Below are 26,486 nucleotides of genomic sequence, written 5' to 3' on the forward strand. Positions count from 1 at the left end.
AATCGATTTTTTAATATCAGGAATAGTCAAATATTTTATTTTCCCATGAAATATACAAATTAACAACCATGTTGATAAGATAAGACTGACACTCGTGCTACTAAATTCACATCCTTAAGGGGATCACATATAGATTTTATTGAAATTTGCAAAGAAATTCTTAGTGTTTGGTATGTGTCAGTATTCAAATTCCCGTGCCTCGGATAGCACGTAGAACTGTTGGCTGCACCTGAGCTGTTTCTATTTGTGTCAAATTTCTACCTAACAGGATTAGGGGAATGAGACTATATAAAAATTCATACGTAGCTTTCATTCTACGCTCACGCTCTTTGTATTAAATGTCAAGACACACGGACACTTTCAAAATACATAATTAATTAAACTTTACTCCACATCGATAGTACTTAATAGATATAATACAATAATAATAATTTTATTTACTATTAACGATATTTGTTGTACTCAATAAAATAATCTCACCGAGTGTTTTTATTTAAATTATATAATCAAAAAAATCTCACTTGTTTTTCTAACGTTATCAAGTGAGCATTGCAACTCAGTGATTCTTTTATCGCCGTTGACAACAGTAGAAATATGCCAATTTTTATATAATATACTTGACGCGGTATTATGTATTGATAGCTCTACCTTATCTGCTTTTATAACACTAACTTTTCAATGTTTTCGAGTGTAAAATTTAGGTAAAATACTGATATAACAAAATGATAATTTTTTACAGCTTTTAAATTATTACCAACTAACCCGTTCCGACTTCGTACGGATAAAATAAGGGATTCCGATATACTTATCCACCGATAAACATCTATTACATATGGAACATCTTTCAATTTATGTTCGTTTATACATTAATAATACGTCGTACAAAATGTACCGCGTAATATTTCCAAGAATGCTTGTTCGAATATCAAGTGTAAAAAACAATATCTATCTATTTATTTATTTATTTATTTTAGCCTCATTTATTCCTTAGTATTATAATAGTAATAATAGTTTTTTTATTTTTTATAAATCTAATTTTAACTATGGACCTCTCGACGAGAATAGGCCTCCTCCATCTTACTCCATTTTTTTCTGTCTTGGGCTATTCTCATCCAGTCTTTGTTTAAGAATTTTAAAAGTTCGTCTTCCCATCTTTCAAGGGGGCGACCTCTTTTCCTTTTTCCGGGAGGGCCAGCCCATGCAGTGATTTTTCTAGTCCACCTCTCTTTTTCACTTCCACTTTAGTTTCTATCTATATAAAAAGTTTAAAATAGATATGTGCACATTGTGATATCGATTAATACTTTGTAAGAAATTAAGCTAAAATTGACGTAATCCCTTCTATAAACTAAAATAATATTAAAGTTTCATAAAAATCGGTTCAGTAGATTTTGTGTGAGAATTAAAAACAAAAAAAAATAATTAATCACAGGTCACTGAATTAATAAAAATAATTCAAATAATATTTATTAATAGTTATATTTAGTTTAATTTTAGGTTCTTTTTTTTAATGTAGACTTAGATTAATTATCGTACACGTATAGAGATATCATATTAATACGTGATTATCTAAAATTTTCGTGCAAATTATACTATCTACACAAAGTAAAATTAAAGCTAATGTCTAGGTTACCTAATGCAAAAATATTTTCATTAATAAGATAGGTTAATTGGTGGTAGGGTTTTGTGCAAGCCCGTCTGGGTAGGTACCACCCACTCATCAGATATTCTACCGCCAAATAACAGTACACTGTATTGTCGTATTCCGGTTAGAAGGGTGAGTGAGCCAGTGTAATCACAGGCACAAGGGATATAACATCTTAGTTCCCAAGGTTGGTGGCGCATAGGTGATGTAAGGAATGGTTAATATTTCTTTCAGTGCCTTTGTCAATGGGCGGTGGTGACCACTTACCATCAGGTGGCCCATATGCTCGTCCGCCAAACAATGCCATAAAAAAAAAACAAGATTAGAAAAATCAAATCAAGTAGTTACAACCACTTTTGAATCGTCATTTAACAAACTATTTAAAGTAAAGCTAACAACCGGTTCGGAATGTAGATTCTACCGAGAAGAACCAGCAAAATACTCAGTAGTTACTCTTTTTCAACATATAAAAATTCAGTCACGTTAGTTAAATACAATTATATATGTATGTTATGTCTCCTGCCTGGAAGTCAACAAGCATTAACTCCACGCTTTTTTATCACCAATATAATCTTGTATCGAATAATATGCCTTCTTTACCAACATATTTTTTACAAACGAATGAATCTATGAAACGGCAAAGTTATAATGTCTAGCGGATACCTTGCCCCAAGAATGATTTATTGACTTTGCGGAGTCGGAAACTTGGCCTTCTAAGCTTATCCTTACTTCTTGTTCACATACAATGATTATCACTGATTTTATCAAAGTGATCAATGCTACTGTGAATATACATAATATTGTTGTTAATAAATTGTGACGTAACAGTGAGTATTCCTACTTTATTAAAAACATCCCGAAGGGAGTCTCTAGCTCCAAGATTATAAATAGAAGTCATGTACGCTTTTGATTCGGTATTCGCTTTTTTCGCTCCGCTGTAGTTGTCCGCGCTCTATCTGCCTTTTTATGCTCTGGAATTCAAACAATCAAACACTTTCAACTCATAATATTAGCTTTAGTTCTATTAATACTTCAAATAGTCGTCGCATTAAAGCAAACGCTTAGAACCAAACATATACACCAAACACAATTAGGTAATTAATTATTCCAGCGCTATCAATTAAGATTTAATGAAATGTTTCAGTTTTACACAAAATTTAGTTTATTTACACGAAATACATAATAGCGATATGTATTTTATCAATAAAAAAATGTGAGATCTAAACATAACTAAAATATAATATTGCTACTTCTTGTAACAAAAGTGCACGGGTTATCTCAAAACTTGTTAAACGCTTTCGAGATAAAAATAACGAAAAATTCCACTCTAAATCGTAAACAAAGTTGAGGTGTAAGTTATACTAATATTATGAAAACATAACTTGTAATGTTAGAAAGAAATTTTGCTAGTTTTAACGTTACTATATTTTTTTTCATATTTAGGAAGAATGGCAAATGGGCTACCTGTTAGTAAGTACCACTGCCCATAGACATCGGTGCCGTAAGAGATTTAAACCTTTCCGTACACCGCCAATACGCCAACCTTGGACATTTGACCCTTGTGCTTGTAGTTACACCAGCTCATTCAGCCTTCGAACCGGAACACAACAATACGACGTATTGCTGCTTGGCGGTTAAATATCTGATGAGGGGGTGATAGCTATCCAGATGATGTTGCCGAAAAGCCGTAAATTAAATAAATCTCTCCAAATCCCCACTTGTTTCATAGTCTCCTATTACCTGGTGGTAATAAATAGCAAAAAAAAATGTATAATCTAAAAATGGACAACTAATAACTCTCTAAAACCGTACAAAAATCAATTCAAAATCAATTTAAAACGAAAAAAAATATACTATTATACAAATCAACTTAACTAATTATAACCAAACGAAATTGTGTATAATAATAGTTCGTTATATACAATAAACCCACATATAGATTACAAATACAAATTATAAAAAAACGACTCAATTAGGGTATTATTTTTGGAATTTACAATGTTTTCGGTGTAAGAATTTGATGAAAGTTTTCGGATGGTTTCGTTGTTTTTACGTTTAAATCACATCAAAACAATTTTTTAAAAATACACATTTCATATCCATTAAATTATCTTGATAATGATTTGTAAGTATGATAATAAATATAGTTGCCGCAATGAGGCGAAAAAAATATTTTCATCATAATGCACTCTCTGACGCTCCGCATTGAGTCGTGCAATACTTTATACAAATCGACTTTTTTAAATCTTGTGAAGAGGAAGGGAGGAGCAGAACCGGCAAGAAACACATTAGTCACTTCCCAAATCATACATATGTAATAATCTTTTTATTTTAATAATTTTCCATTTATTCATTTTGCAGTAATCGTGGATAGCCCGTTATGGATACTAGCGACCGACTACACGAGCTACGCAATTTCCTATACCTGTATCGACCTCCCAAACAATCAAAGAAGAGGTAGGTCATAAAATTCAATATTTTATTGGAACGAAGTTCTTTCACGCGCCTTACAGTAGATCTGACAAGAAACGTCTAAGGGAAAAGCGTTATGTCTTCTCCAGACTACCTTTCTCTTTCTACGTGTCGCTCTCTTTCTCTCCTTATATTGTATACGGTTTTATATAATTTTATTAAAACTTAAAATCTTTTGTTATTGTTTTAATTGTATGTAATTTAATTTTTTATTTAATAGTGAACGCATGGGTGGTGAGTCGCTCCAGAGAGCTGACCCCGGCTGCTGAACTCGCTGTAAACCGAGTAATAAGATCGGAACTGGATCTGAACAATCGTTACTTCAACAAAGCTGATCAAAGTAACGCTGGTTGCTTCTTCTTCCCCGAACCGGACGCGAACAGACCAGTGACATTCCGCGGTCAGTGCGATGAAAGCATTCCGGCTATGCCTGCGTTTGATCCTGTTAGGGTAAGTTAACCTACTACTTCAAAATTGATTCACGGCTTTTTTTTCGGTCAATTTATAATTAGAGAATTTTCATTAAATGTGCACGTCAATCAAATGTCCTAATTTTGACAATAACGCTACAAGGTGCATATTTTAAGAATTTATTTATTTACTATTTTGTTCGTGAATAGTCGTACTCAGAGAGTATTACGCCGTTGGAAAGGATTGAAGAGGAGTTTTGAAAGTAAACAAATAAAGAGTACACTTGTATTTGCGCAAACATTGTGCGTTATATTATGCCCAGCACAGTTGACTAGTACCTCGTGTGGACGTAATTTAATAACGGAAATAACAACTTGGATACCCTGGGTAACGACGCTTTAATGGTATAGGAAGTGTGTTATTTAAGTTTGTCTCACAATGAAAAATGGTAGGCGGACTGCACCGCCAATATCAAAAATTCCTAACATCGCCAATGCGCTTCTAATCTAGAGAACTAAGATGTTATGCCCCTTGTACCTGTAGTACGCTTAAAACCGGAACACAACTCTCAGTCACTTCTCTTTGGTGGTAGAATATCTATATGTAATAAATGGGTGGTACCCAGACGGACTAGCACAAAGCCATCCAAATGTATATGTATATAATAACTTATCTGTATTACTCGAAAAACTAAAAATAAAACAATTGTTACAGTACATGGGTCTCTGGCACAACATCGAGTCTTACCCGTCATTATTTCAACCCGGCACTTGCAATAACGCACTATACACTTTAAATGATGGCATCGTCGACGTCTTCAACACTCAAGTGATCAACCAAAGGCTGGACACAATCAATGGTGTCGCAACACTCGCCTCGACTGACGGATCCGCTAAGCTGATTGTTAGCTTCCCTATTGCTGGTACCAATCGTAAGTACTTTTTTATTATATCGGTAGGCTTACGAGCAAACGGTCCACCTGATTGTAAACAGTCGCCATCAACCATAGACAATGGTGCTGTAAGAAATATTAAACGTTCCTTAAAACTTTGGGAACTAAGATGTTATGTCCCTTGTGCCTGTAGTTACACTGGCTCACTCACCCTTCAAACCGGAACACAACAATATTGAGTACTGATGTTTGGCGGTAGAATATCTGAGATGAGTGGGTGGTACCTACCCAGACGGGCTTGTACAAAGTAAACTTCAGTAAAAACATCACTTGTAATACTTTAAAAATTAATACCACATTTTTTTTTAAAACTAAAAACTAAACTTCAAATAAAATAGATAGCTTAAATAGCATTTACGATTGCGAATAAATTCCCAAACTTATTCTCGAAATAAAATGAGATCTTAGTCCAATATAAGCCGCTATATTATTAGTACAGACGGAATAAATATTTTTATACTTGACGTACTGTTATTGTGTAATTACATTGAAGGCTTACATATGCGTTTGTTAAATTTCCCACAGTGAACACTTCGACCGACTACTGGGTGCTAGATACTGATTACTCATCTTATGCCTTAGTATACACCTGCTTTAACATAAATAATGACGAAAAACAAGGTAAGATATATATAATATGTATCTTTAAGGGAATCGTTCCTTTTCCAATTTATACTTAGTTGTATTTTGGAACTATCGTTATTTTTTATTTAATATAAAATATAATGTTAAATAAACGTAAATCCTTTTTCTATTGGTTAGTTGCAGATCTGTAGATCGTAGGTTTGAATCCAGATCGAGTCTTAAGTTTTTTTTTTTTTCTAATTAATTTTCAATTAACACTTTATATAGTTTCTTTTACGTATTTAACAATCAATAACTCATTGAAATGTTAAATATAATTATTAAATATATAATAATAATGTTACTCTTTTTAGTTATGAGCTGGAAATTAAGCAGAACGAAGCAATTATCGAGCACTGCTAACGCAACAATAAATAATATTATATCCACAATACGTGTGTTAGACCAACGGTATTATGTTGATAATGACCAAAGTACATCTGGCTGCTTCTACTACCCCGAACCCCAGCCAGAAGTTCCTGTAGTGTTCCCTGGACAATGCGAGAATACTATTCAAGCTACTAGTAACTTCAATTTAACACGGGTAAGGCGTCTAATTTGCTAACACTGTACTTTTATATGAATACAATTTAATAGAAGAACTTCTAAAACGAACATCGTTGTAAATCTGGTTATTTGGAAAGAGCAACTATGCGAGTTTCTTGCCGTTTTCACGGTGATAGATTTGAAATATTGACGATTCTATATCGCTTTATTGTAAAGTTTACTTTAATAAAATTGATTTGATTTGATGCCAACTAATTATGGAACTATAGGAAATAAAGATTAATTTCTCGATTTATGTAGAATACACAGTGTGCACAGTGATGTGAAAATCGCAATTCAATCTTGACCCGTTAAGCGATGGGCAAAGTCAAAGTCAAAGTCAAAAAGCTTTATTCATATAGAAGTGTTTACACTTGCTTATTGATTGTCAAAAATCTACCACCGGTTCGGAATTTAGCACCTCAGACCTGAGAAGAACCGGCGAAAGAAACTCAGCGGAATATATTTTTTTATTATTTCAATCTCGTTTCCACAAACAAGCTAAACTTAAACTCAATTGCAGAAAATAATTGGAATATTGGGCATTCCTTGCAAACAGCCATTACACCAATTTATTATTATCCATACTTAATATTATAAATGCGAAAGTAACTTTGTCCGTATATCTGTTGCTCTTTAACAGCCAAATCACTAAAACGAATTCGATGAAATTTCGTATGAAGCAAGTTTGAACTGCAAGAAAGGAATTAGGCTTTTTATGACTAACACCTGACGACAACCCGCGGTCGAAGCCGCTAGTCTTTAATAAAACTATATAGCGTTGTAAAATTACTCTTTTTATAGTATTGAAACTTATATACATAAAAGGAAGACGACGAGTGCAAAAATTATCTACGAATGATTCCCATGATGAAAAATTATTTTATCGTACGATATTATTATTTTTTAGTTCCAAGGAACGTGGTACGAAGTCCAAGCCTACCCCAAGGAACAGCAGCCGGGGCAGTGCATTTACCATACCTTCACTACCTCCAGTAATAATGGCTTCAGCCTCATGACATCTAGTGTCAACGATCAATTCTTACAAATCAGCAACAGCAACGTGCTTCTCGCTAGTAATGATGGTAGCGCCAGAATGACAATTACCATCAGAGTAAATAATCAAGGTAAGCATGTACTGAAGGAGCATTTAGGTCTAATTCCTTCATTGTTATCAACTTTTTGTTAAGTCTTTCCTTTATAGAGCAAGATATGCTCATTCAAACTCATAATTGCCAGCACAGCCTTAAATTGAAGTCCACGATGTCACCAATAGGACTATTGTTTGTAGATATTAGAACAATGTTCTGCCTACTATGATTTCAAAAACGCTTTGATACAAAGATTCGCTGATTCACTATAGTTCTAGGCTGATTTTTTTTTTTATATAAAATAGGTAGGTAAACAAATGGTAAGTGGTCGCCATTTCCCAAAGTCTTTGGCATAAGCCACCACCAACCTGGCCGCTGAGACGTTATGGCTCTTTCCAAATTAAATTCTTAGTTTGAATTTGATGACTTCAACATTTTACACGTTTTTTGCAGATATAGTCATCCCGTACTGGATCTTGGACACTGACTACGAAAATTACGCTTTGGCTTACAGCTGCGTTAATGTTAATCAAGATTTTAGAGCAGGTAGATTTTAATTAATTCTTGTAAAATCAAAATCAGAAGTGATTGAGTAAACCAATAAGACAACTTCTTCACTCATTGTACTAAACCCTAAAAAACTGAATTATGTAATATTTTTAAAAATAGAACTCACGTGTAATACTTTATTTTTCTTAGATTACATTATTTGTATATATACTTATTTAAAAATATACGTATTATTCCAGTCTACAGTTGGAAACTCAGTAGAACGAAACAACTATCGCAAGAATCAAACGTTACGATAAGCAATACTATTTCGAGAGTAACCGTTCTGGAGGAGAGATATTACGAAGATGTTGACCAATCAAGCACTGCCTGCTTCTATTTACCAGAATTGCCTCCTGGCGAACCCGTCATATTAAACGGCCAATGCGACCAAAACATTCCAGTCGTGCAAAGATTTAACGCATCTGCCGTAAGTATTTTGAAACAATACGGTATTTACGTATGTCAGTTTTTTAACAAGGATTCAAGTCGAAGTTTTTATCAAATCGACGCATTACCTTTTTTTTATTGATAGTGGTTCAGAAAGAAATATCATAGAACTAAGAACCGTAAGAAGAAGCTTACGGAGATTCTATTTTTTTTTTTTTATTTATTTAATTCATATTTCTAATTAGTAAAACTAAACTAAGAGGCATGTACAATAACCTCCTCCATTTATTGTTGTATTTTTAGTGGTTATTTATATTAATATTTCCTATAAATGGTGGTAGGCTTTGTGCAAACCCTAAACGACAGTAGGACCACCCACTCATCATATTCTATGATAACAGGATACAATATCTTATTTCCCAAGGTTGGTCGTGCATTGGTGATATAAGAAATGTTTAATATATCTTATAGTATCAACGTCTATGGACAATGGTAACCACTTACCTTTCATCGGGTAGCATTTATGCGTTCACCTATGTTTAAAATAATATATAATAATATTATAATTGCGAAAGTAAATCTGTCTGTATGTCTGTCTGTTGCTCTTTCACGGCCAAACCACTGAAATGAATTTGATAAAATTTTGTTTTAAACAAGCTTGTACTCTTGTTCTATTGTAAGTAAGGACATAAGCTGCTTTTTCAAGGACAATACCTAATGATCAATCCCTAAAACGCGAGTGAAGTCACGCGCTATAGATAGATAACCAATACAATATATTCATAACCAATATTTTAACATTTAGTACCTTGGACGTTGGCGCCTCATTGAAAGCTACGCGAGCGACTTCCAAAATGGATCATGCAATGACGCAACATACACCTTATCAACGGACGGTACTGTGCTGGTTTACAACACGCAAGTTTTGAATCAGGAATTATATACAATCAATGGTACAGCAGTTCTGGCTTCCAATGACAACACCGGAAAACTCCTCGTCACCTTCCCTAACGGTAAAAAAAAATTATGAAATAAAAATTACATCCATTTACTTTAAATTTCTTTCGAATTTTCGTCGCCGTTTTCGATGACAAGTCTATTGGTACAGAAGAATATTTTAATAACCATGTCTTTGAAAATATTAATAATTAGATTTTAATTGTTAACCTTCTGTATTACAGCGCCTGGACCGAGCGAATATTGGATCCTTGATACTGACTACACATCGTACTCTTTGGTTTATAGCTGCCAAAATATCAACAATCAACAAAGAAGAGGTATTTATAATATATGATGTCTCGCTATAATTACAACAAAAAAATCAAGCACAAATTAATTTTTCATGTCCCTTAAAGATTATATAATCAACTCTCCGTATAATAAATCAAAATATCATATTAATTAAATCAAATATTACTTGTATAACGTGATTAACATGAAACTTAAAAAATATTAATTAAAACTTCATGCTTTGCAAGACATCTTAAACACACACACACACACACACACTCAAACAAACACACACAAACACACACACGTTTATAATATATGCTGTTGTAAGATATTGATATGGAAGAGCGGTGTCTTCTATATTTTACAGGTGCCCTGCTGCACTTATAAGAAGGGTCCAACCTTTACTGTGTATACCGTAATAAGCTGTATAATTATTATTTTTTAACACCGATCAATGAACCAAAACTACACCAATACCGTAATAAACATATTTATATCTCTATCTCTTTTCAGTATGGAGTTGGAAGTTAAGTCGTACGAGGGAATTAACTCCAACAGCAATTCAGAATATGAATCGCATTATAAGCACCGTCGAAGTTCTGAACAACCGATACTACACAGCAATAAGTCATGCCGATAACGACTGTTTCTATTATCCCATCGCTAGTCCCAACACACCAGTCATTTTCCGCGGCCAATGTGATACCAATATCAATGTCGTTTCCAATTTCGACGCCGTAAGAGTAAGTACTCAAGAGTCATTTGAATACGCTTAGTTTTCTAGAAATTTCAATTTCATTTTTGGTATGATTTACCATATAAAATGTATCTTTGTTTATAATTTAAATCCTCTCTCCGTATTTATCGTCATCGTAGATTTGATGATGATATTATAAATTATTTTAATCTTTTAGTATGCGGGCTTATGGCACGATACTGCATCTTATCCAACGAGATTCCAAGAAGGCACTTGCAACAACGCCTTCTATACATTGGTCGACGGTGCCGTGGATGTGTTCAATACACAAGTCATTAATCAAAGGCTTGACACTATGCGAGGATCTGCCAGACTAGCAACGACTGATGGAAGTGCTAAACTCATAGTTAGCTTCCCTATTGCTGGCACTGACAGTGAGAATGCTTCTTTTTTATCAATATCTACCTATTTACTTGGCAACAGTGGTAGTACCACCACTCGACTACAGGCACAAGGGACATAATATCTTAGCTCCCATTTTTGATGGTGGATAGTTGTGATTCCTTACATCACAACTATTGTTAATATTAACTTATTTACTATGGTTAATATTACTCATACTGGTGACCACTTATCATCAGATCCAGGCTCATTTGAAAGTCCACCTAAGTACTTCGTAAAAAGAAAAATAAGTGAGCTGAGTGAGGCTCGTGTGATTGTAGTTACACGTGGGATATAAAATCTCCTAAGATGCTGTTGGGAACTATCCCAAGATTAGTTGCGGTGTAATAGATGGTTAACAAACCTATGCATCAGGTGCTCACTTACCAACCTGCATCAATTTTTCCAAAATAAAATATACTTATACAAAATTGAAAAGTCCATTTGTGTACATAAACTTGACATTTACCGTTGATTGTTAATTGCAAAAATGTTTGAAATTATATTTTTATTTTATGTATTTTTAGTGCAAACTGAAACTCCGTATTGGGTTCTTGCTACGGATTACGCATCGTATGCGCTTGTATACACCTGCGTCAACTTAAACGATGAATACCGTCAAGGTAAGATAAACTTTCACAATCACTCAAAATACACCGCTTCATGTATAGTTATATATGTATTTTAAAATGATAAATAATCATGTAAATTATTATCAATATACATACTTTATAATCCTTACTGTGTAGGAATTAAAAATATATTTATTGTGTATCATTAGCACTTATCTTATTTTTTACAAAACAGAACTCAAATAAAAAGTCTGCGTAGGTACCACCCACCCAAATATTCTACCGCCAAACAACAATCCTTAGTATTGTTCTGTTCCGGTTTGAAAAGTGAGTAAGCCAGTATAACTGCAGGTGCAAAGGACATAACCTCTTTGTAAGTTTGGTGACACATACATGTGATGTAGGGAATGGTTAATTTTTCTTATAATTACTACAATGAGCACTATAGGATCGTTGACTTATGAAACTATTCCTACTCTTTTTTCTTCCTAAGAACCACTGACTTCAACACCAGATGATATTCAGAATGTACAGCCCCCTAATACATGATATGAACTAGTTAAATCTGAATATAACAAGGCTTACATTTATCTCCGTTTCAGTTTGGTCTTGGAAGCTAAGTAGAACAAAGACTTTGGCACCGAATGCAGTGACTGCTATCAATAATGTCGTCAACACCATCCCAGTGCTTGACAACCGCTATTATGAATCGAAAGACCAAAGCAGAGAAGGTTGCTTCTACTATCCGGAACCTCAGCCGGACGTGCCAGTCGTATTCCCTGGCCAGTGCGATTTGACTATACCAGCTATAGCCAACTTTAACATGACAGCGGTGAGTTTATCTATAACGTTAAATTCGTTTTTATTATTCCAGCTTACAGCAGAAATTAATTATCAAAACATTTTAGTTCCAAGGCAATTGGTACGAAATTGAAGCGTATCCAAAAGATCAGCAAACTGGACAATGCATCAACCACCAGTACTCCTCGCCCGCTAACAATATCATGGATCTGGTCTCATCTAGCATCTTGAACCAAATTCTTGGCGTTACCAACAGTAGAGTGACGTTCACATCGGCTCAAGACTCCAGCGGAAGATTGACTATCACACTAACATCTGGTGGATCAGGTACTGCTTATTCTATATTTTCTGAAAAGTTTAATTTTTTGTCAATACAGAGAAAAATATTGTTAATTTATTTATATATTTGATACCAATGTGTATGTGTTGTATGCATGCTCTCTACTCACATAGAAACATCAGAAAATATATTTAAATCATCAATCACAAAAATATCTTTTCTTGAGGAAGTCACAGCTAGAAAATTTAAACTTGTTTTTTCTCCAAATTATTTTCTCATCGAGCTAGCGTTTTGAAAGTTGACTTCACACTATTTATATATAATAAAGATTACACTCGTATCACCTTAAGCGATACTCACGAGATCTGTCCAAGATTGGACTAGATTTTACTACTAATTAGACTAACTTTTAATATTATTATTTTTTCAGTCATTACTATACCATTCTGGATCCTCAGTACGGATTACACCAGCTATGCCTTGGCGTACAGCTGTGTTAATCTAAACGACGATTTCACTGCAGGTAAGCCAATTAAAACTTACTTAAATTAATGATTATGATGTTTTTTTTAAATAACATTGTAAACATTTTATTACAGTATACAGCTGGAAGCTCAGCAGAACTAAACAGCTAACTGCTGCAGCTAATAACTCAATCAACAGTGTTATTGCTAATGTAGTCGTGCTGGACAATAGATACTATGAAAGAATTGACCAATCAGATGAAGCTTGCTTCTATCTTCCTGATGCGGTACCCAATCAGCCAGTAGAGTTTGAAGGTCAATGTGACGAGAACATTAGTGTAGTACAAGCCTTTAACGCTACTAGAGTGAGTAATCAGATAGCTATTTAAATTTGCAGATCTCTCTCTTTCTCTCTCTCTATCTCTCACTCTCTCGCTCTCTCTCTCTCTCATTAAAAACCTTCATCTTTTATTGAATCTAAACTATGCGTATATTTTAAATTCATTGAATGCCACGCACTTAACAAATGGCGAGACTCATTTGCAATATTTTTGTAAATTTTAGTACCTAGGAAGATGGCGTCTAATCGAAAGCTACCCAGAACCATCTCAAGTGGGTGAATGTAACGACGCCACGTACAGTCTCAGTGCAGATGGCTCCACCGTGGACGTCTACAACACGCAAGTTAGGAACCAACAGCTCGATACTATTAACGGCACTGCTGTTGTAGCTTCAAATGATGGTAGCGCTAAGCTATTAGTATATTTCCCTGGAAGTAAGTTTCATATTATAGCTAGTTTATTTATTATAGCTAGTATATTATATAATATAGATTGCAATAATCATTTTATTGTTACTACTCCAACTCCTGTTGTCGCTGTAAAATAATCCTATCTGGGATAAGTTCAAAAATAGAGTATAAATTTTTTTTTCATTATTGTACTTGTTACTTTGCGTTACTTGGTAATTATGAAAACATTTCATTTACTGTTGAACTAAAATCAAACCTTATGTTATTTTATGTAACTACTTTCTATGTAATAGATAAATAAATTTCCATCCACACAACAAAATCTAAGTAACAGAAATGGCGACTCCGTTCTGATGGACTGACAAGTTAAAAACGTACAATATTATAATGATTATTGAATTACTCCCATTAAAACGAACGACTGTTTTTATCCACTTTTATATTTTTATGCAATAATTTAATACTTTATGTTTTAGCGGCCACTCCAGCTCCCTACTGGGTCTTAGATACGGATTACGACTCCTTCGCGCTAGTTTACAGCTGCAGAAACTTAGACAACAACAGACGCAGAGGTAAAACACACATTATATTTTAAACACAATAAATCTTATTCGATTAGGCCTTTATAAATACTTTGGAACCGTCACTTGACTTAACCGTATTTCGTTTAAAATATGTGTTTTAATGAGTTTGAAGGTTCTTGGTATCAAAAGTGTCGACGTTATCTGCCTCGTAGCTACTCCCTAAAACAAAGTTAATATTGAAAATAATCTTAAATGTTAAACTCATATATATAAACAAAGATCTTTTTTTTCACTAGAATAAATTCGATCACGCTTTTCCAATACGGATTGAAGTCATATTCGACTTAAATTGGTCGTAAATTCCTTGAACTCGTGAGACGTCCTTTAGGTTATAAGCAATTAGAGCATTATGATCAGTTTCTATCCGAAAGCAAATAGTTCAGGGTCTTTCAGATCCTTAAATAATTGGCTTATGTGTTATAGACTGCATTCAGTTTTTAACTTAAATCTTGGTATTTTTCAGTAACAAGCTGGAAACTCAGTCGATCATCACAACTAACAGCTAACGCAGTGGAGAGGATTAACCAAGTCGTCAACAGAATCAATGTCCTGAACAGTCGTTACTACGCGCAAGTCGACCAGTCCGACGCCGCATGCTTCTACTATCCCTCTCCTGGTGTTGGACCTGTCATCTTCCGGGGACAGTGTGACGAAAATATTCCGGTGGTTACAAACTTCAATCCTGTGGCAGTAAGTTTTCTAATTACTCGTCATAGCGAGAGTCATGAAAGGAATGATTAATACCTACGACAGCACATGAAACAAGTTCAATGACTATTCCCTTAGTGTACACAATACAGTCTCTAAAATATCGCTCATTTCTTCGATACTGATGACGGAAATATATTGATGCTTTCGTCATTTGATTGCTACATTATCTTTTATAATTTCCAGTATAGCGGCTTGTGGCATGACACCGCTTCTTATCCAACACAGTTCCAAGAGGGCACGTGCAACAACGCCCTGTACACACTTGTAGATGGTACTGTGGACGTATTCAACACTCAGGTCATAAACCAAAGGTTGGACACTATGCGCGGAGTTGCCAGACTGGCGACAACCGATGGAACCGCGAAACTTATAGTTAGCTTCCCCATTGCTGGTACACAACGTAAGTCGTGAAAATAATATAATTCAATTATTTGTAAAGATCCTTCATGATTTATACAATCTTGATATTTTTATTAAACAACTATCTAGAGCAACTATCAAGAGTATTCATTGATATTTCACATATTGACATTAAGAAATATAGTTCGATTTTCTTGAGAGAACTTCTTTAAAATAAGCTATACGTTTATCTGAAGAATAACTATTTTATGTTTTTTTTTTTATAGAAACCACCGAAACACCCTATTGGGTACTCGCTACGGACTATCAGTCGTACTCCCTCGTGTACACGTGTGTCAATATTAACTCGGAACAACGACAAGGTATGTATAAATAAGTATAATGATTAAAATATATTGCCAAAATTTTACATCCAACTATTATGTCGCTATCCTTACATATTTTTTCACCCTAAAATCCTAACCTAACGGTTAGAATAACGGTGGCAAAATGTTACCATGATATTACAAGAATATCCTAAAAAATTATAAACTATTTCTACTCTTTTTTCTTCCTAAGAACCACTGACTTCAACACCAGATGATATTCAGAATGTACAGCCCCCTAATACATGATATGAACTAGTTAAATCTGAATATAACAAGGCTTACATTTATCTCCGTTTCAGTTTGGTCTTGGAAGCTAAGTAGAACAAAGACTTTGGCACCGAATGCAGTGACTGCTATCAATAATGTCGTCAACACCATCCCAGTGCTCGACAACCGTTATTATGAATCGAAAGACCAAAGCAGAGAAGGTTGCTTCTACTATCCGGAACCTCAGCCGGACGTGCCAGTCGTATTCCCTGGCCAGTGCGATTTGACTATACCAGCTATAGCCAACTTTAATATGACAGCGGTGAGTTTATCTATAACGTTAAACTCGTTTTAATTATTACAGTTTACAGCAGAAATTAATTATCAAATCATTTTAGTTCCAAGGCAATTGGTACGAAATTGAAGCGTATCCAAAGGATCAGCAAACCGGTCAATGCGTCAACCACCAGTACTCCTTGAGCTCCAATAACATCTTAGATCTGGTCTCTTCTAGCGTCAGTAATCAAATTCTCGGCATTACCAACAGCAGAGTGACTTTTACCTCGGCTCAAGATTCTAGTGGAAGGTTGACCATTACCCTTACTTCTGGTGGATCAGGTATTACTTTTACTCTTATTTATTTACAGTCAAGCTTTAATATGTAGTCCTAACATTATGTTCACATTTTTTTTTTGTAAAAGATATGTCTAAGACAGTATGATTTCATGTAATATGTATATTTTTAAATATCTGTATACATACAGAGCCGAGATGATTCAGTAGTGAACGCGTGCATCTTAACTGATGATTTCGGGTTCAAACCCAGGCAAGCATCACTGAATTCTCATGTGCTTAATTTGTATTTATAATTCATCTCTTGCTTGGCGGTGAAGGAAAACATCGTGAGGAAACCAGCATGTATCTAATTTCAACGAAATTCAGCCACATATGTATTCCACCAATCATTGGATCAGCTTGGTGGAATATCCAAACCTTCTCCTCAACGAGTGAGGAAGCCTAAGCCCAGCAGTGGGATATTTACAGGTTGTATGTGTAATGTATACAATACAATTGTATCACACTGAAAATTCATATTGATGTTTAAATGGGCACACAAAATTTTTCCACAACTTTAAATAAGGGAAACTACAAATCTTCGTTTTTATTCTTATTTTCTTGATAAGATATTTAAAGGGAAGCTTTCTCTTTATTTTATTCACATATAATTATATATCCTACTATCTTCGTGATCAGAATTAAATGAATGGATATTTACGATATTGGACTTGTAGCTATTGTATTTGTTTGTTCGTGTAAAAAAATTGTATTTTTCTGTTTCTATCTATTTTATATGTACTTTTTTTTGTTTCAGTCATTACTATACCATTCTGGATCTTAAATACGGATTACACCAGCTATGCCTTAGCGTACAGCTGTGTTAATCTTAATAATGATTTCATTGGAGGTACGGAAACCAATTTTTTATTCATAAATTTAAAGCAAATTATATTTAAATATGTTTATATTTAAATAATTATTATGAGATTCAGTTCTTAAAAATTTTAATATCGTCACAATTATGTTACAGTATACAGCTGGAAACTTAGCAGAACTAAACAACTAACTGATGCAGCGAATGATGCAATAAACAACGCTATCGCTAATATAGTCGTACTAAATAACACATACTACGAACAAATTGACCAATCAAACGAAGCTTGCTTCTATCTCCCTGAAGCAGTACCCAATCAGCCCGTTGAGTTTGTTGGTCAATGCGACGAGACGATACCTGCAATGCCAAACTTTATACCAGCAAGAGTAAGTAACCACAAAATTACTAAATTGAATAGAAATACAAGTATTACTTCATTTCCATCACTAAAAACAATTGAGCGAGCAAATGAATGAGATGTTATATAATTCTTTTTATTTAGTGCTATGCACGTAAGTGTCATTTTGGGTATTAATTATGCTTTATTATTTAGTATCTAGGAAAATGGCGTTTGATCGAAAGCTACCCAGAACAATTCCAATCAGGTGAATGTAACGACGCAACTTATACTCTCAATGCGGATGGCGCCACAGTGGACGTCTACAACACGCAAGTTATAAATCAACAACTCGATACCATCAATGGAAGAGCTGTTGTAGCTTCTACTGACGGCAGCGCTAAGCTATCGGTAACATTCCCTGACAGTAAGTATAGAAATTTTTCATTTAATTATACTATATATTCACAAATATTTTAATCTAAGTCATTGTTTGGTCATTAACGTAGTGACGATTCCTTAAAGTTTTATTTTTATTTCGCGATATAAAGAAAATCGCTCAGTGATCTGTCACTGTTGATATTTGATGTCGTTCAATGTTTACAAATGTTAAAAATATATTGTTTGAACCACAGTGAAACTATAGATGGACACTGTGGTTCAGAACAAATATTTTAAAATTTTCTCCTGGATATTTTTTTATTTTTAAACGTACGTTAAGGAGCACGGTATTTAGCAGCGATAGGAACAAAAATAGTTGATGATGCTCATGTCATCCTAACTAACTGCATGAGACAAATTATAGTGTACGTGTGTGTACCAACACACAGCACTCTCTCTAATCCCTAACTCTCACAATCCAATGGGACGGCAAATCTGACTGACCGGAAAGAGTTCAGGTAAACGACCAACGGCTTTACGTCCTTTTCGAGGCACACACACTTCCAACTGCCAGACCTCGGAATATTACCAAGATTTATTTTTACAGAAAAACGTAGCAACTTTTTAAATTCTCGTTCTGGGGTTTAAACCCAGGAATAAGAGGTCTGCTTCCATTATATCTAGTATACACTAACAAGGTAGCATAATTATTAATAGACATTTATCATTTTAGGCCTCGAACCAGCTCCATACTGGGTTTTAGATACAGATTATGACTCCTTCGCATTAGTATACAGCTGCAGAAACTTAGCCAACAACCGGCGCAGAGGTAAATATTTTGAAATCCAATAAAAACTTCCTTTATGAGTAAATGCTTGCAAAATCATTTTAATTGTTAAGTGAATTTTTTATCATCTTAACTTCAAATCAACTCGTATCTCGTTCAATTTAAAGCTACATACAGAATTTCGTTTCTACAAAAAGTATTGGTAAGAATCTCTCACGTAAATCATTTACCACGTATATTCAATTCATACAAATTCTAGGTTTAAAAAAAACTATTTATAAATATACCTAATATATTATATATTTTTCAGTTACTAGCTGGAAACTCAGTCGAACATCCCAACTAACAGCTAACGCAGTGGATAGGATTAATCAAGTTGTCAACAGGATCAATGTCCTGAACAGTCGTTATTACGCGCGTGTTGACCAGTCCGACGCCGCTTGCTTCTATTATCCTACTCCTGGTCTTAGTACACCTATCTTCCGGGGACAGTGTGACGAAAATATTCCAGTTGTTAACAATTTCGATGCTGCTTCAGTAAGTTGCAACATTTTATTTTGTTCATAATTTAATACATGATTATTACTTGGTGTTAGGGCTTTGTGCAGGCTCGTCTGGCTTGGCACTCACTTACCACATATTCTACCGCTAAATACCACTATTTAACCAGTGAGCCAGTGTTAATACAGGCACAAGGGACATAACCTCTTAGTTCACAATGTTGGCAACGCATTGGTGATGTAAAGTAGCAGCACTTTTGATGTAAAGCGGTAGTTTAAATGTTCCGCTGCTGAGCTTAGGCCTCCTCCTCCTCTTCCGTTAAGGATTTTGGGGCTGCTCAAATATGGGTTGGTGGACACACGCGGCAAAATGTCATTGAAATGAGACACATACAGACAAACATCTTACGATGTTTTACTTCCCTGAGCACGAGTTTGCCTAGAACCAACGGGATGCACACGTTCTAACGTGTGATCTTTGGATGGGATGGTAAATGGTCCTTAAAATGTCTATGACCGATGGTGACCACTTATCACTGAGTAACAAAATATAGGTAAATAAAAAAACTGCATTTTTTTGGCTAACGAATTTTTTTTCCTTTTAATTTTTCAGTACTTGGGCTTGTGGCATAACATCCAATCCTATCCAAGTCAATTCCAAGGCGGCTCATGTAACAATGCGTATTACTCCCTTGGTGATGGAGTGGTTGATGTTTTCAACACTCAAGTCGTCAATCAGTCCCTTGACACTATGACTGGAGTTGCAGTCTTCGCAACCACACCAAACATTGGCAAACTAATTGTCAGCTTCCCCGTAGCCGGAACCAATTGTAAGTTTGTGTACTATCCTTATTACCTATATTTTTTATATTCAATTGTGAAACTTTACAGTTACAGGACAGTGTTTCTTTCGTATTTATAATACAATTACAGATTAAATAATTTTAGCTGCTCTTCATATGTTTAAAAATTAATTATTCTGCTTTGTCTTTTATTAAGAATAACAAAGATAGAATATAACGTTTCGTGTATTTTTCTAATATAATTCTGACATATCTATCTTTTATAGTTACAACAGAAACACCATACTGGGTCCTCGCCACCGACTTTAATAGTTACTCACTCGTATACACTTGTGTCAACATTGATCCAGATTATCGAATGGGTAATGTATCCTTAAACTCATATTTTTAAATGTTGTAAAAGTGTACTGAGTTTCTTGCCGGTTCTTCTCGGTAGAATCTGCATTCCGAACCCGTGGTAGCTTCACTTAATACAGTTTGTTAAATGACGATTCAAAAGTGCTTGTAAAAGCATACTTGAAGCAAGTATATTTTGATTTTGATTGTATCTACATTCAAGTTTTATTAAGCTAAATTAAAACGCATGATCAAATTCTAAACCAATTTGGTACATCTTCCTTTGTATTTGAAAATATATTTTATGGTTTTTTTTTGCTTCCAGTTTGGTCCTGGAAGCTAAGTAGGACAAAACAATTGACGGCGGCCGCAGCAACAGCAATTAATGCAGTAACAAATGCCATACCAGTTCTGGACGAGAGATACTATAATCCGAACGACCAAACTGATCAGGGCTGTTTCTACTATCCAGAACCTCAACCAGGGAAACCAGTAGTATACCCTGGACAATGTGACCAAAATATACAAGCTATACCCAACTTTAACATGACTGCAGTAAGTTACATCAAATTTCTACCAATTATTTCAATCATTTGCCAAATTTATGGTAAGATAGAAAGTTACTTTAGATAACTACCTATCATCATCATTATCATCATCAACAGCCTGTAAATTTCCCACTGCTGGGCTAAGACCTCCTCTCCCTTTGAGGAGAAGATTTTGGAGCATATTCCACCACGCTGCTCCAATGCGGGTTGGTGGAATACACATGTGGCAGAATTTCGTTGAAATTAGACACATGCAGGTTTCCTCACGATGCTTTCCTTCACTGCCGTGCACGAGATGATTTATAAATAAACACAAATTAAGAACATGAAAATTCAGTGGTGCTTGCCTGGGTTTGAACCCGAAATCATCGGTTAAGATGCACGCGTTCTAACCACTGGGACATCTCGGCTCGGATAACTACCTAGACTGATAGTATATAGCTTAAATATACAACGAGTTATTGATTGTAATAAGTATGTAATTGTTTTGTCTTTACTTTTAGCCTGTAAACATAATCTAAATGATGTTTTAATTTGATTTGCACTTTTGTTTACACTAATGCATTTGATAATATATTTTTCACATTTGAGCTACGTTGTGGATTACTGTATTATGATACTTAATATTTTATTTAACATTACCTTTTCAGTTCCAAGGCACTTGGTATGAAATATCGGCGTATCCAAAGGAGCCACAAAGTGGACAATGTATCAATCACGTCTATTCCCTGGACTCTTCAAACAGCTTGAATCTTGTGTCTTCTAATGTCATAGACCAAATCTTTGGAGTCACTAACAGCAGAGTGACCTTCGCCTCAGCTCAAGACTCGAGTGGACGATTGTCTATCACACTTACATCTGGCGGATCTAGTGAGGCCTTTATATAATTGTCTTATTACATGTATTTTACTTTTTTTTTAATCTTTTTGATTTTATTAATGGGGATAAAATAACAAAGCTGTACTAGTTTCTTAGGCTATGGTGGCAAGACAAATAGTTTTGATGGTTCATATTGTATCCATTGAAAATAAAATATAAATAACGTCTTTTAATCATTGATTCCTCTTATAAAATTGCAGAACTAATTAATTTATTATATATCACCGAATGATAAAAGTTTATTTCTTAAGTAAACAATTTATTTCCATTACTTTTTCAGATATCGTAATACCATTCTGGATTTTGGACACTGATTATACTGACTACGCATTGGCTTACAGCTGTGTCAACAACGTCCAGTCTAACTCTAGAGCAGGTAAATTTTTAGACCCCTATATTTTTTAAATAAAAAACTTTAAGTAGATGACAATAATAAATAAAAAATCATTTCAGTTTACAGTTGGAAATTAAGTAAATCAAAAACCTTATCGGCTGCTGGAAATATCGCAATCGATGACAAAATAGCCCAAATCGATGTTCTCGATGAGAGGTACTATGAAAGCATCGACCAATCAGATAGAGCGTGCTTCTTTTTACCGGATGTGAGGCCTGGCGAACCCGTAGTGTTTAATGGACAGTGTGATCCAAATATTCCCGTTGTCCAAAACTTCAGACCGGATGCGGTTAGTTGGACATAATATTTTTATATATATAAATATACATTCGAATTCATTTCGTAAATTAATTCTTCAATTTATAGTACACCGGCCGTTGGCGTATGATTGAAACTTACACATCGGACTTCCAAAGCGTCCAAGGTTCCTGTATTGACGCCACCTACACCCTCACCCCCGCTGGCACAGTAGACGTCTATAACACACAAGTTATTAATCAGGCACTAGACACTATCACCGGTAACGCGACTTTGGCTACGACAGACGGCAGTGCAAAATTGCTGGTTAATTTCCCTACCAGTAAGTACATTTTTTTTTAATATACCTTTAAAAATGTATGTATAATAGTTACTGTATATACAGTGACCCATTATTACGCTAAGGCCGTCTTTTCTTGAGGTTTGGAGTTTTCACCTCGTTGCTCCAATGCTATTGTGAACTGCTATCGTGAAGTTAATTAATTAATAACTATAATTTACACCGATACACTTACTTGGTGTTAGGGCTTTGTGCAACCCCGTCTGGGTAGGTACCACCCACTCATCAGATATTCTGCCACCAAGCAATAGTTTTGCCGGTCCACCTACCTATTACATATTAAAAAAAAATGTTACATGACATATCAGGCAATTTCTGCCCTTCCATTCCACTAGCAAGTGAATCAAGAAATGGTAAAATGCAATATTACACATAGCTTTATCAAATACTTTATCAAATTCAAGTTAATTTATGAGCAACAATTTTAACAGTATTGTTATTGTCAATAAAATATAACCAATTACATATTCAAAAGTTATCTGAATTAAAATATGTAATTCTTAGGTTTTTCTTATCCGAAAATATTGTCTATTGATAACTTTTTATTATATTAAATTTATATATTATTCCAGCTACGCAATCGTCTGATTATTGGGTCCTCGACACTGACTACACCTCATTCGCTTTCGTCTACAGCTGCCGCAACATCAATCCACAGCAACGTAGAGGTAATACAAATATCTTAAATCTCAACATTACTGTTGACATCAGTAAAATGTTACCAAAGAAAAATTCTCGAACATTAATTAAACTGTTCCACAAAAATTACCAAAAAAATATTAAAAAAAATAATATATAAAGGCTAATCAATTTTCTTTATATTTGTTTGACTTAGTTTTAGCATATATTATATAGAAACAATATAATGATTAAAATAAAATTCTAGGTTAACTTAGTCTTACCTAATAATTAACTCAGTAAATTATTTTCAAGGTTCTAAATCAATTTATAATGACGAAAAAATTTCTTTGTCTTGGTAGAAATAAAACATACAGACAAAAAATAAAAATAACCTAATTATCAAACAAAAAACATGATCTAGTCATATTACATACCTTGAATGAATGAAAGAATGTAAAGTCTTTATTTTTAGTCTGGAGTTGGAAACTAAGTCGCACAAGAGAGCTGTCGGCCGTCGCCACACAACGGATCAACCAAGTGATCAGCACAATCGACGTATTGAATGAACGCTATTACAATAGGATCGATCATTCTGATAATGGCTGTTTCTACTTCCCCACGGCCGATGGAAACCCGGTGGTTTTCAGAGGACAGTGTGATGAAAACATTCCAGTTGTCACCAACTTTAACGCCGCTTTGGTAAGTAATTTTTTTTAAATCTAAAACACCATCTCTGGCACCGAACTGTTAAAGATACGACAAAGTCATCGCTTATCAATCTCTTTCTATATACTATTAATATAATAATATTTTTCTTCTAGTATATGAACACGTGGTATGACATAGAGAGCTACCCTGTCCAGTTCCAAGATGGCACATGTCCGACAGCCACATACACGTTGACTTCCACCGGGGTCGAGGTCTTCAACACACAGGTCGTTGGACAGCAGCTCGACACAATCGAAGGATTCGCAGTACCCGCTACAACTGATAATTCTGCCAAATTAAATGTCTCTTTCCCTATCGCTGGCACCGATCGTAAGTCTTTTAATTGTTAGATATTAATATATTGTTTAAGGCATCCTCATATGATGCCTTGAATTGGCTTGAATCGCCAATGATTATTTGATTTAATTGAATCGGAAGAAGAAGAAATGAAATATAAAATTTATAAGTAAATTGTTTTGTTTTCGAGGATTCCAATAATTATTAAATCATTAAAAAAGTATTCTAATTGTATTTACAGTTACAACATATTCACCATACTGGGTTTTGGCTACCGACTACACTAACTATGCTTTTGTATACTCTTGCGTCAATATTAATGAAGAGTATCGTAGAGGTAAGACTCGATGAACTATCGACTTTTTTTATTACCCATTACATATATTCTATGATAGAGAACTAATTAGTTCTAATACTGGTAAGAGTTAGAACTAAAGCTCGCTGCAGCGCTAAATCTTCTAATCAAGCTATTAAAACATACAAAAAAAAGAATGTTTTTCTAGCGAACAAAACGTCGTAAGCGTCGGGAATTTTAACGGCACTTACGTTTGTAACGTAGTTCGTAGTTAGTTGTACGTGTTCAACATAGTGTAACAATGACAACCCTATAGATTTGACAGATTATAGAAATCTTTACATAAAATAAATAGGTTTTTATTGTGTTATTACGATATTATCACTCGAACAACAATTTTTCTTACTTGAATACTTAATTGTTTTTAAGTCTCCTTTTAATATGATACGAATTATTAGCAAGACTCCGTACGCGCCTACACTGAATGAATGGCGACGCCATACTAAAGTCAGGTGTACGGACTGCAGCTCAGTTCAGTTGAACAGAGTGAATGTTCAGATCGCGAAATCTAGTGCGTAGTACATAAATTAACCATAGAAAAAATTGTGCACACGTGAATTCAAAGAAACCAACGTATCAAAATAAAAAGTTTTCAAACATTTTCTAAACGTTTCTCGTATATTTTTCAGTGGGCAGCTGGAAATTAAGTAGAACAAAATCCCTAACTCCGGCATCGAGTACCGCAATCAACAATGTCATCAACACTATACCGGTTCTCAGACAAGATTATTACCTCACGAGAGGTCACACGGACGAAAATTGCTTCTACTACCCCGACAATAACGGTGGTCCGGTAGTTCAGGACGGACAGTGTGATTTCAGCAATTTGAATATCGTAACTACCTTCAATTCTAACGCAGTAAGTTTATTTTATAATAATGTAACGATAATTAGTCACCATGCCCCATAGACCGTATCTGAAAACGATGAGTGGGACACCAATCATGAAAATTATTGATTATGCCATAGTTCTATATTACATATCTGATAAAACTAAAACACTGAAATATATATCGATGTAGAACTTAAGCGCAATAACTAACATTATTGACCAAAATTTAAAATTTATGGACCTATCCATTTTGATTATTGTAATACACACTTTATAAAGGTAATAAGCGATACAAAATAATTACTTATTATTCTACCTTATAATATACAAATTAATATTTGCAAACCTTTTTTATCTTTATCGAAGACTACGAATATCGTCCCTGTGCTAGCATCACAAAATTTTCATGAACCTAATTTGTGCTCGGTACGTCTAAAGAAAACTACCATAACAATTGAAAATCTGTAATATCCATACACAGCAACCCGCATTTAAACAGCTAGGTGGAATAAGCTTCAAGCCTTTTTCT

At 34.5% G+C, this 26,486-nt stretch overlaps 1 protein-coding gene across 2 annotated transcripts in view; it reads left to right on the plus strand.

Moving 5' to 3' along the window:
* LOC125070976 overlaps positions 1-26,486 on the plus strand; it is a 44,613-nt gene that overhangs the window by 11,761 nt on the left and 6,366 nt on the right. The window contains exons 6-46 of one of the 2 annotated variants that reach the window (XM_047681012.1): positions 4,007-4,102; positions 4,338-4,567; positions 5,243-5,459; positions 6,006-6,101; positions 6,419-6,648; positions 7,561-7,777; positions 8,195-8,287; positions 8,491-8,720; positions 9,486-9,693; positions 9,862-9,957; positions 10,427-10,656; positions 10,828-11,044; positions 11,579-11,674; positions 12,226-12,455; positions 12,532-12,751; positions 13,135-13,227; positions 13,304-13,533; positions 13,733-13,943; positions 14,396-14,491; positions 14,967-15,193; positions 15,398-15,614; positions 15,841-15,936; positions 16,242-16,471; positions 16,548-16,767; positions 17,522-17,614; positions 17,738-17,967; positions 18,135-18,345; positions 19,033-19,128; positions 19,397-19,623; positions 20,200-20,416; positions 20,656-20,751; positions 21,051-21,280; positions 21,924-22,143; positions 22,433-22,528; positions 22,606-22,835; positions 22,913-23,126; positions 23,717-23,812; positions 24,238-24,464; positions 24,587-24,803; positions 25,012-25,107; positions 25,755-25,984. In XM_047681012.1, the coding sequence (XP_047536968.1) occupies positions 4,007-4,102; positions 4,338-4,567; positions 5,243-5,459; positions 6,006-6,101; positions 6,419-6,648; positions 7,561-7,777; positions 8,195-8,287; positions 8,491-8,720; positions 9,486-9,693; positions 9,862-9,957; positions 10,427-10,656; positions 10,828-11,044; positions 11,579-11,674; positions 12,226-12,455; positions 12,532-12,751; positions 13,135-13,227; positions 13,304-13,533; positions 13,733-13,943; positions 14,396-14,491; positions 14,967-15,193; positions 15,398-15,614; positions 15,841-15,936; positions 16,242-16,471; positions 16,548-16,767; positions 17,522-17,614; positions 17,738-17,967; positions 18,135-18,345; positions 19,033-19,128; positions 19,397-19,623; positions 20,200-20,416; positions 20,656-20,751; positions 21,051-21,280; positions 21,924-22,143; positions 22,433-22,528; positions 22,606-22,835; positions 22,913-23,126; positions 23,717-23,812; positions 24,238-24,464; positions 24,587-24,803; positions 25,012-25,107; positions 25,755-25,984 (7,352 nt within the window). The remainder of the gene's footprint in view (positions 1-4,006; positions 4,103-4,337; positions 4,568-5,242; positions 5,460-6,005; positions 6,102-6,418; positions 6,649-7,560; positions 7,778-8,194; positions 8,288-8,490; positions 8,721-9,485; positions 9,694-9,861; positions 9,958-10,426; positions 10,657-10,827; positions 11,045-11,578; positions 11,675-12,225; positions 12,456-12,531; positions 12,752-13,134; positions 13,228-13,303; positions 13,534-13,732; positions 13,944-14,395; positions 14,492-14,966; positions 15,194-15,397; positions 15,615-15,840; positions 15,937-16,241; positions 16,472-16,547; positions 16,768-17,521; positions 17,615-17,737; positions 17,968-18,134; positions 18,346-19,032; positions 19,129-19,396; positions 19,624-20,199; positions 20,417-20,655; positions 20,752-21,050; positions 21,281-21,923; positions 22,144-22,432; positions 22,529-22,605; positions 22,836-22,912; positions 23,127-23,716; positions 23,813-24,237; positions 24,465-24,586; positions 24,804-25,011; positions 25,108-25,754; positions 25,985-26,486) is intronic. The other variant, XM_047681011.1, reaches the window with a different exon arrangement.

Source organism: Vanessa atalanta, chromosome 18, assembly GCF_905147765.1.
Source record: "Vanessa atalanta chromosome 18, ilVanAtal1.2, whole genome shotgun sequence".
NCBI classification, from domain to species: Eukaryota; Metazoa; Arthropoda; class Insecta; order Lepidoptera; family Nymphalidae; genus Vanessa; species Vanessa atalanta.